We start from the raw sequence: 11,224 nt of genomic DNA on the forward strand, positions 1-11,224 counted from the left end.
GTGAGTCTCCGGCTTTGCTTCCTGGACACGGGATCGTGGTGGCCGGGACGAGGAGCCCCACTTTACAGAAAAGGGACGTGCGGAGCCCGGAGAGGGGCAGGGCATGGCTGTGTGGACGGAACTGTTGCCAGGGTCTTGGTCCTGCTCTGGGGAGAAGGGGGCGGGAGTAGAGGTGGGCCAGGGCCAGGCTGCAACTGATGCCCTTGCACAGATGTTTGTGGGTTTCTTTCCACCTAACCATTTTTTAAGGTTTTATTTTTATATATTTTTTATTGATTTCAGAGAGGAAGGGAGAAGGAGAGAAAGAAATAGAAACATCAGTGATGAGAGAGAATCATTGATGGGCTGCCTCCTGCACGCCCCTCACTAGTGACCAAGCCCACCAACTGGGCGTGTGGCCTGACAGGGAGTCGAACCGTGACCTCCTGGTTCATAGGTCCATGGGCCCTCAGCGGGGTGTGTAACGGGAATTTGTAAAGCACCGTTACACCTGCCCCGTTACATCCAGCATTTTCCGTCACCCTCTAACTCCCCACTGCAATCCTGTCACCGAGGCAGGCCGAGGGGGCGGGGGGTCATTCTCCCCAACCCACAGATGGAGGGGACGAGGCCCCACAACACACACCAAGTCGTGGCCGGGCTGGCCCCCCCCGGGCAGGTCCCTCACGGCAGCCCAGTCCTGCATGTCTGTGGTCGCTTTTGACCAAGACAGAGGGACGTTCCCCTTCTCGGTTTCAGGGGGAGATAGGGCGCGAGATGTACATCATCCAGGCGGGGCAGGTGCAGGTCTTGGGCGGCCCTGATGGGAAGTCCGTGCTGGTGACGCTGAGAGCTGGATCCGTCTTCGGAGAAATAAGGTCAGAGGGGGAGGGCGGCGGGGGCGGGGGGGCCACGGGTGGGCCTCACCCTCAGGGCCCCGGGGGGTCAGAGGGAGCGCTGAGGATGCACCCCCGGCACCTGCCCACACGCAGATGACATGCTCTCACGGGTGTGGGGCTGACACGGGTGGAAAGGAAGACCGTAGGGTGATCAGAACCACAGCCCCCCAAGGGCCTCACCCCCCTCCTTCCTCACCCCAGCCTGCTGGCCGTCGGAGGCGGGAATCGGCGCACGGCCAACGTGGTGGCCCACGGGTTCACCAACCTCTTCATTCTGGACAAGAAGGACCTGAATGAAATTCTGGTGCACTACCCCGAGTCCCAGAAGTTACTCCGGAAGAAGGCCAGGTACTTTTCTTCCTTCCTTTCTTTCTTTTTTTAAAATATATTTTTATTGATTTCAGAGAGGAAGGGAGAGGGAGAGAGAGATAGAAACATCAGTGATGAGAGAGAATCACTGATCGGCTGCCTCCTGCACGCCCCAGCCCCCAACCCGGGCACGTGCCCTTGACCGGAATCGAACCTGGGACCCTTTAGTCCGCAGGCTGACGCTCTATCCACTGAGCCAAACCCGCTCGGGCTCTTTCTTTTTTTTTTTTAACTAAAAAAGTCCACGGAGCCCTGGCTGGTTTGGCCCAGTGGATGGAGTGCCAGCCCTCGGACTGAAGGGTCCCGGGTTTGATTCTGGTCACGGGCACGTACCGCATTGCAGGCTCGGTCCCCGGCCCTGGTTGGGGTGGGGCACATGCAGGAGGTAACGGATTGGTGTGTCTCTCTCAGATGTTTCTCTCTGTCTCTCTCCCCGCCTTCCACTCTCTCTAAAAAAAAAAAAAAAAAAAAAAAAGTGTGTGGATGCTTTAGTGCGCGTTCCTGCAGGACTAAGACTTCCTCTTCCAGCTCTGCAGGACCTTCCTGTGTTTCCTTTGGGAAGGACAGGCAGGCCCGCGGGTGGGTTCTGATCCCTTCCTGCCTTGCATGGAGAGTGGCTCACTGGATTCTCTCTGCACGTTGCTTTTTGGCACGTGGCGCCCACCGTGCCGCGCGGCCCGTCGGTCCACAGGCAAGCCGCTGCGGTGAGTGGGCGTCCGGGCTGTTTCCAGGATCTTGTCGTGGGAACAGGGCCGCAGTGAAGGACCTCTGCACCTGGATTGGGGATGGTCAGGGAGCAGGTGCTTTCTTAGAAAAGCAGATTTTTGCTTTTAAAAGGTCGGGCTTTTAGTTGCGTGACGGAGGCCACGTGGTGGGTGGAGGACCCCCGTCGGCGCGGGCGGCTGATAGAGCTCCGACCTCCTCCAGGTGTGGTCTGGGCTGTGTGACCTGGGGAAAGTTACTTAACTTTTCTGGTCCCGGTCTTCTCCCCTGTAAACGAAGGGTGACCATAAATCCACCACTGTGTGCGTCTCCGGCAGGGCGCCCGGCCTGAGGGAGGGCTCAGTAAGACGGCTAATCATGATGGTCCCTCTTTATCCGTTCAGTTTCCTCTATAATGTCCCCATTGGATACTTGCTAATGCACAGATCCGGTGTCTGCCCTCCCTTGCCATTTATCGGATATTCTTTGAAAGAATGCCGTAGGTAACACCACGCACAGAGCGTGGTCCTGGTAAGAGGAACCGAGTCTCCACCATCTGTTCACGCAGCACCGTCATTTATTGAGGACGTAGTGGGAGGCCCTGGGGACAGCAGAGACCAAACGAAGCTGGCATCCTAGTTGGGGGTGGGGTGGGGGGACCGACAACAGAGAAGTGAATGATTAGGTGATGTGTCCGCCGGGGACAAGGGCTCTGCGGAAGCACAAAGCCACGGGAGGGGACACCGAGGGAGGGAGCTGCTGTGATAAGTCGCCAAGGAAAAGCCGTTCTGAGCCGGTGGCGTGTCCACGGCGAGGAATGAGCTGGGCGCTGCCTGCAGGGAAGAGCATGCCGGGCAGAGGGAACAGCATGTGCAAAGGCCCACGGAGGCGCAGGCTCGGTGTGTGTGTGCAGACCAGCAAGAAAGGGAGCACAGCTTGCCGTGGGGATGGAGGAGCGAGGGGCTGAGACTGGGAGGGCCTGTAGGTGAAGCCTGGTGATGGCTCCGCCTCGCGATGGGGCGGGGAAGGAAGCCGCCCTGTAACGCACCTTCTTCTCCCCGGCTGCTCTCAGAGAAGCCGCTGGGGAACCTGAACGTTCCCCACAAAACCCCCCACTTCCCCTCCTCTCCCGAGGGGGGCCGGGAAGTGGGGTCAACACTCACTATTCTCGGAACCTGTATTTGCGACTTGCCTCCTCGCTAACGTTTGTTTACACCCCAAACCCACACTCGGGGGCGTGCAGGCACCGTGGAGCAGGGAACACCCCAGTGGCCCCGAGTGCGTGTTCCAAGCCGAGGGAGAGCAGGGGGGCGCTCCGCCCTCTCCTCCCAGCTCCTACTGCAAACAAGTGTCCTTTTGGGTGTGTGGTCTGCTACGTGCCACGGTTTTCACGTTTCCGTGAAGTCTTGTGGTGCTCTCGCTACTTGAAAAGAAGGCTGGGACATGCCTTCGTTCAGGCTGGAGGTCTGGGGCTGCCGGCCCCGGGCTCGCGGTGGATGGGTCGGCCATAGGATAGATGAGATGTCTTCAAGCAGAACCACACCTGTAAGCAGAGGCAGGTTATGCATGGACCGGCTGATGAAGACGATGTGTTGAGAGGCACACAGAGCCCTCATCCTGATCCCCCCAGCGGCGACCCTTCAGGAGTCACCGATTCCGTGTTTGCAGGGACTTCGTCGAGTTTACCCAAGTAATGGGAATTGACTGTTTATGTCTGAGAACTGGCCCCAGGGCCCTCTCTCCCTTCCTCCCCCCACTACCCCCCAACCCCCGAAAGCCGGGCTCAAGGGGCATGCCATCCCACCGGCTGGGTTAGGTGAAGCTTTGCCAAATCAGCCAGATCCTGCAGAGGCCTGGCTCCTGACCTGCCTGGGGGACAGAGGGTGGGGGTGGGGGCAGCCAGAGGAAGGAGGAGGGGCTGATTCTGGTTCTCTGGACAACAAGTTTGAGGAGAGAGGCAGGGGGCCATGTAGGAGCGCTGTCCATCAAAAGAGAGACGAGATCGCCTGGCTGGTATGGCTCAGCGGTTGAGCGTTGACCTATGAACCAGGAGGTCACGGTTTGATTCCCAGTCAGGGCACATGCTCGGGTTGTGGGCTCGATCCCCTGTAGGGGGCATGCAGGAGGCAGCCGATCAATGAATCCTTCTCATCACTGATGTTTCTATCTCTCTCTGCCTCTTCCTTCCTCTCCGAAATCAGTTTAAAGAGAGAGAGATGGGGGTCTGAGAACCACAGGGCCTGGGGGGATCTGAGTTGGTGAAAGCCACATGTGGGGTTCTGTCTGAGCTCCCCACTTTATGGGAGACCCGTGGCCCCAAATAAGCGAGGCGCTCAGCTCTTGGGCTTGGCCCTTCCCAGAAAGGGGGCCAAAACGTCTCATGCGTGCCCCTTCCTTGCGGGGGTGAATGCTTGATCCTGATGATGGTGAAATGCATGTCATCTGAAAGCGGGGCTCCCTTGCCTTAATCTGGAGGTGCCCCGGAAGCCCACTCAGGGTTTCAAACCAGAGCCAGCCACCAGCCCTCGCGAAGGTCCTGCACACGGTTCCTTGGTGTCGCTTTCGTCCCACGCCGAGCCTTCCTGCAGACGGGCATGCGCCGAGTTACGGACTCTAATAACACGGGTGACGGCACCGGGCACGGAGGAGGCCTCCGATGAGTGATCACGTTGGTGTTCTCCGGGGGGGGAGCCCCAGCTAGCTAATGCAAGTCTTGGGCAATTAATATTGATACGCACAATTCCAATCCATTGCCTCTGATTAGAGAAGCAGCCAGCGGGGCCTCCTTTGTGAACAAACAAGTTTTGCCGGAAGCCTGATGAATGAATTGGCCAATTAGTGGCCTCCGCTCTGCTAGACTGCAGGCGAAATGCCTGTGTTCCTGAGCCAAACCACTCATCATAAATGCGCAGCGTGAAGAATTCCTCATGAGAGGCGGCGGCTCCGTTAGATGGAAAAGTCTCTCCTCATTTAGAGAAGCCGGGTGACATGTCGCACTTAATCTGGGTTGTTATTCTGTCTCTGCCCCTTCCTAGCAACCTTGGGCACGTCACCCTCCCCGCCCCCCCCCCCCCCCCCGCGCGCCTCAGTTTCCCCAGCTCCCATAGGCACAGGAATCCCAGACCTTTCTCGTGTCACAGGAGTGTTGTCAGCATCCAAGAAGAGCATGCCCATGAAGTTGCTGCGATCATTAAGGCCTGGCGTGCTGGGGTCAGAGGTGTGGGTTTGAATTCCAGCTCTGCCACTTCCTAGCTGTGTGACCTTGGGAAAGTTACTCGCCCTCTCTGGACTTCCATACCCTCATTTGAAATGAGGGGACATAACAGGACCTACCTGAGGACTCCTGGGAGACTTGAATGACAGAGGGCGCTGTCAGTTATCACTGCTGCATAACAGCATTACCACAAACGCAGGAGCTTAACGCCACACGTGTTTATTATCTTAGAGCTTCTATGGGTCAGAAGTCTGGGGACGGCTGGGATGGGCCCACTACAGGGCTGTAGTCAAGGTGTTGGCCAGCGCTGGGTTTCCTCTCAAGTTCAAGTGGGGCAGGATCTGCTTCCATGGTCACGTGGTTGTTGGCTGAATCCAGTGCTTGTGGTTGTAGGACTGGTGGCCGCCCTCAGGTTCTTGTCCCATCACTTCCCCCCGCCGTGGGCACTGGCTTCATCAAAGCCAGCAAGGCTTGTCCTTGCAAGATGGAGACCACGATCCTGTGCGACGTGTTCATAAATGTGACGTTTGATCACCCTCGCGGTGTCCTATTGATTGAAAGTAAGTGGCATGTCCCACTCGCCCTCAAGGGGTGGGGATCACACAGAGGCAGGACGGGGACCGCAGAGCCACCCAAGAGCGCCTGTGGAGGACTGAGCACAGGGCCTGACACCACAGACGCTCAGTAAGGGCTGAGCTGGTGCTGGTGCTGATGCTGACATGACAATGAAGCCAGAGAAGAGAAGCAAAGTGCTTTGGGTCCTTTTCCATCTGGGCCTCTTATTTCTGACTAGAGGCCCATTGCACGAAGATGCGTGCAATAGGCCTTCCTTCCCCTGGCTGCTGGCACCCCTTTTCCTCCGGCACCCGGGACCCAGGCCTTCACTCTGGCCGCCGCCTTCCGTCTTCACTCCGGCCAGAGTCGTCGCTCCAGCTGGAGCGCCGCTCCTGTAGCTCCCTCTGCCCCCCCTGCCCCTCATAGCAGGCGTCCCACCCAGCCCAGCCACTCCACGCCTGTGTATGCAAATTAACCTGCCATCTTTGTTGTGATAATTTGCATACTCACTCCTGATTGGCTGGTGGGTGTCGCGGAGGTAAGTCAATTTGCATATTTCTCTTTTATTAGTGTAGATTCCATTATTTCCTGTGTGACCTCAGGGAAGTTGCTCAACCCCTCTGAGCCTCCATTTCCTCATCTATAAGGTACAGACAATAAGACCTACATTCGTTGTTCTGATCATTCAGTGAGATGCTATGCACGAAGCCCTTAGTGCTGTGCTTGGCTCAGAAAATACACTCAGAAATGGTTTGCCAGCCTGGCTGTTGTGGCTCAGTGGTTGAGCATCGACTTATGAACCAGGAGTTCACGGTTCGATTCCTGGTCAGGGCACATGCCTGGGTTGCAGACTCGATCCCCAGTAGGAGGTGTGCAGGAGGCAGCTGATCAATGGTCCTCTGTTATCATTGATGTTCCTATCTCTCTCTCTCTTTCCCGTCCTCTCTGAAATCAATAAAAAAATACATTTAAAAAAAATGGCTCGCCAAACAACCACCACCATGCAAGTCCAATTCTAAGAGCACTATGCAAGCAAACTTTTCCTCTGTCCCTGAGCGTGCTAGGGACATGAGTGAATGCTGCATGCTGGGGACAGGAGCAGACGCTGCGTGCTGGGGACATGAGTGAATGCTGTGTACTGGTGACAGGAGCGGATGCTGCGTGCTGGGGACATGAGTGAACGCTGCGCTGGTGACATGAGCGGATGCTGCTTTCTTACAGGCGCATGCTGAAGAGTAACAGCAAGCCCAAGGAGAAGAGCGTGCTCATCCTTCCTCCCCGGGCCGGCACCCCCAAGCTCTTCAATGCCGCCCTGGCCGCAGCGGGAAAGATGGGCGCCAGGGGGGCAAAAGGCGGCCAGCTGGCCCACCTCAGGGCTCGGCTCAAAGAGCTGGCTGCGCTGGAGGCGGCTGCCAAACAGCAGCAGCTGCTGGAACAGGTAACGTGATCGGGAACCCGGCCACCGACCCGTGTCCACTCTGTTCCAGGCAGAAGGCAGGCCCGGGACCTGTGAGGGGACCCACAGTCCATTCCAGGGAGTGCTTTCCTTCCTTCCTGTCCGCCAGGGCTCCTTTGGTTGCAAGGGACAGTGCAAGCTCGTATTCACTTGAGAAAACAGAGTTTATTGGGTGGAGTAATTAAAAAGTCCGGGCAAGTGTTACCGGGAAACCCCCATTGGGCTCGGGCTGCCTGTCGCTGTGTCCAATAAGGAAGGCAGCGTTGAATCATACAAGGTGTTTATTGAGAAGGCCAGCCAACCAAGAAGACAGGGTGCTTACAAGCATCAAATCCTGCCTTCCAGCAAGGTGCAGGGGGCAGGGAAGTATAAAGGGGAATGGGCCAGGTGCTCCGTGCAGCCAAGGGGGTCCACAGACGTCAGCTATTGTCTTTAGTCATTGATGAGATGATGTTGGCGCGATGACGTTTTGACTCCTGGTGGGTTGGCCTGACCATGCTCATCGGTTCTGCTTGCTGGATTCACCTCCTCCATTGCTTTGCACAGGCCTTGAAAAGGAAACTTTAAGAAAAACTTAACTCCCTATTCTCATATAAGAACCTTAACCCCCTGTTCATATAAGTATATGTGTTCTAAGACTTAAAATAACATGGTTACTTTTCAGATGAATTCAGGTGCTCTACCTATCAGGTTATAGGTCCCCCTATCACAAGGCTGGGCCCAAAGCTCAAATGATGCCAACAGGACGAGGTGTATCACCTCTGTGTTCCTGGGAGAGGACTCCATTCCCGGGCTGGCCCCAACAGAAAGTATAGCAACTCCAACAGAAAGAAAGCACCTCATTCCCAGTAATTCCAGCAAAAATCCCAGGGCTCACTGTCATTGGACAGAATTGGGTCACATGTCAATTCCTGAGCCATTCAGTTGGGTGCTCCCCGGAGGCCTGGCTCACACGCCCCACCCTACGCTGAGGCGGTAGAGTGGCTTTCCCAAAGGGAAGTCCTGGTGTGGGCAGTGAATGTCCCTCCCTCCCCAGATAAAAGTGCCGTTCTCCTAGTTAATGTTGTGTCTGTTGAAAAGATTTGCAATTTAAAAGACTTGGAAAGGCGACAGGCACTGTGCAGACTGCTCCCGCCCCCATAAATCTAAAGGAAATTTTAAAATTAGTTCTGGGACTTTTTTCCTGTGACTAATGCCCAGAATGCCAATTAGAATGATTGCATTAATTATGGCTGCTCATTACTGTCCTGTAGGGAGGCTGCCAGGAAATGGGGGGATGGGCTTAGGCAGGAGCTCGGTGGCAAGGGAGGGGGCAGCAGGCCATGGGAGGCAATTCGGAGGAGCCCAGTGAATTCGGGGCTCAGTGCAGGCTGGTGTCAGAGTCCGGGAACCTGTCAGAAGCCAGGGGACAGCAGGCGTCCGAGGAGTGATACCTGGGTCTCCGGAGGCAGTCACCACTGGCCCCAGATTGAGGACAGACGTGACTGGCTCACTGCCTGCCAAGGGCGGCGTAAAGCCGGCTGGTTGGGTTCTTTAGGGCTGGCTGAGCCGACAGGCGCTCCCAGAGTGTCCTCAGGACAGTGAAGGGCTTGATCCGAAACTGGCTCCTAATGTTAGCTCTTCACCGAGGCAGCTCGGAGACGGGAATTACACTGAACGGCCAGATTATTATGATCTCTGAACGCATAATAATCTGGCCACTCAGTGTGTGTGTGTGTGTGTGTGTGTGTGTGTGTGTGTGTGTGTGTGTGTGTGTATTAGAGGCCCGGTGCATGAATTCGTGCAGGGGTGGGGTCCGGCCAGCCTGGCCAGGGGGAGGGGACATGGGCGGTTGGCCGGCCTGCCTGCTGGTCGAACTCCTGGTTGAGGGGACAATTTGCATATCAGCCTTTTATCATATAGGATATACAGTGAGTGGCCAGATTATTATGCGTTCAGAGATCATAATAACCTGGCCACTCAGTGTAAATGTGCACGCGTGTTCCAATAAAAGGCATTTCCCCTGCAACGCAGAACCAGGGCAGAACGGCAGAGTGCAAGGGGCTCTTCCGTAGCCGTCCAAGGACACAGGTCCAAACCCCGGCTCTGTCACCGCCAGCTGTGACCAGTGTAGCTCCTCAAGCCTCCGGAGCCCCTGATTCCTCAGGGTCGCCACATAGGGTACCAGGGATGAGGCGGGAGACCCAGGATGCCTTTTACAGAAGCATTTGGAACACGGCGAAGACCATGATTCTTCGGGTCCCATCAAAGCAGGATGCTTCAGGAGGTCCCACAGTGGGCACCATCTGGGCATCCTGCCCTGGGAGTGCGTGTCAGAGCTTAGAGTGGGCAGGGGAGGGGGGTACAGGGGTGACAAGCCTGCAGACACATGGGACAGAGGACGTGACCTGTCCCCCAGGACGCCTTGGGTTCTAGGAGCATCTTGTCCCCCACCCCCTGCTCCCCTTCCTTCAACACCTTGCGACTTGAACCAACGTCAGGGGTCTCTGTCCCTTTAATTCCGCATGATGACTGCTCTCCCTTTAACTCAGCACCATTTCAAGCGGGACTTGGACATCTGTGGCCCCCGGGCCTCCTGGCCTGGGGGCTGCTCCCTCCCCAGCATCTTTCCGTGCAGAGATGGGTTTGGACAGGGCAGGAGGGGCCATGAGTACCCACAAAAGCATGGGTTTTCAACCAATTCCCTATGCTACACAGACCGGGGCCAGCGCCCACGGGGGCCCGCAGGCTGGAGGCTAGAGGGACCCACCGAGTCCCCAGGCGTGGGCTCAGCCCAGCCTAATGCCAGTGGCCCTGTGGATCTCAACCTTTGAGACTTTCCAGAAAGGGGGGCAGGCCACAGCTGCTCCAGCCCTCATCGGCCCTTTCCTTGTCTGTTTAGTTTTTCTCATCCACCAGGGAGCACGCAGCCCTGGGAACTGGGTGGGCAGGGAGAGGCCCTTCCAGCATGGTACAGGGGGCAGGGAAGTATAAAGGGGAAGGGGCCAGGGTGCTACATTCAGCCCCGGGGGTCCACAGACGTCAGCTATTGCCTTTAGTCATTTTTTAAAAAAATATATTTTATTGATTTTTTTTTTTTTTTACAGAGAGGAAGAGAGAGGGATAGAGTTAGAAACATCGATGAGAGAGAAACATCAATCAGCTGCCTCTTGCACACCCCCTACTGGGGATGTGCCCGCAACCAAGGTACATGCCCTTGACCAGAATCGAACCTGGGACCTTTCAGTCCACAGGCTGACGCTCTATCCACTGAGCCAAACCGGTTTCGGCATATTGCCTTTAGTCATTGATGAGATGATGTTGACGAGATGATGTCAGAGACCTAACAGAGACCTAACATATCTCCCCAGGACTTTCCAACAGAGATTTTAAGTCTTAAATGCCGCCATAACATAGCGTCTCTGCAAGTAACCCTGATGGCTCCGCCAAGCCCCCATCCGATAGTTGCACCTGCTGATCTCACCATCCTTTTCCATGGGGGTCCGACGAGGGGAACAGGGAGGTAGCTAAGATCCCTTGGACATTCTGGCCTCAGCAGTCACCCTTTTGGGATTCTAGGCCAAGAGCTCGGAAGACGCCGCGGGAGAGGTGGGCTCTGCCACCCCCGACCAGCCTGTACCCCAGGAACCCCCCGCCCCAGCCTCTCAGCCACTTGCCTCGCAAGGGGGCGCTGAGAAGGAGGCAGCTGGTCCTGAGGAGGAACACTCGGTGCGGATCCGCGTGAGCCCGGGCCTGGACCCTGGTGAACAGATCCTGTCGGTGGAGATCCCAGAGGAGATCCTGGAGGAGAAGAAAGAGGTGGAGTGAGGTGCCCACCCCCACCCCACCCAGCAGCCTAGCAGCCAAGACGCTGGTCCACAGTGGTGGCCTGGGTGGTCGGCCCTCAGCTAACTGCTGGCCCACATTCCTCTCCCACACCAGCTTCTCCTGGGTTGGTCTTGACAGCACCAAATTTCCTAGTGTCCCTAAGTTCCCACCATCACTTGAGAACCCTACCTCCCTTGACTAATATTTGCAAGAACAAATATTGTTTTTCTAATTTGCGAGTTC

The 11,224-nt window shown here is 56.4% G+C and overlaps 1 protein-coding gene across 1 annotated transcript in view; it reads left to right on the forward strand.

Moving 5' to 3' along the window:
- Positions 1 to 10,981, forward strand: part of CNGB1 (cyclic nucleotide gated channel subunit beta 1) — a 48,112-nt gene extending 37,131 nt beyond the window's left edge. The window contains exons 29-32 of the mRNA XM_054711098.1: positions 739 to 857; positions 1,080 to 1,226; positions 6,940 to 7,156; positions 10,733 to 10,981. Of these exons, the coding sequence (XP_054567073.1) occupies positions 739 to 857; positions 1,080 to 1,226; positions 6,940 to 7,156; positions 10,733 to 10,981 (732 nt within the window). The remainder of the gene's footprint in view (positions 1 to 738; positions 858 to 1,079; positions 1,227 to 6,939; positions 7,157 to 10,732) is intronic.
- Positions 10,982 to 11,224: the final 243 nt, after the last annotated feature.

The sequence above is a fragment of the Eptesicus fuscus genome, chromosome 21, assembly GCF_027574615.1.
Source record: "Eptesicus fuscus isolate TK198812 chromosome 21, DD_ASM_mEF_20220401, whole genome shotgun sequence".
Taxonomy (NCBI): domain Eukaryota; kingdom Metazoa; phylum Chordata; class Mammalia; order Chiroptera; family Vespertilionidae; genus Eptesicus; species Eptesicus fuscus.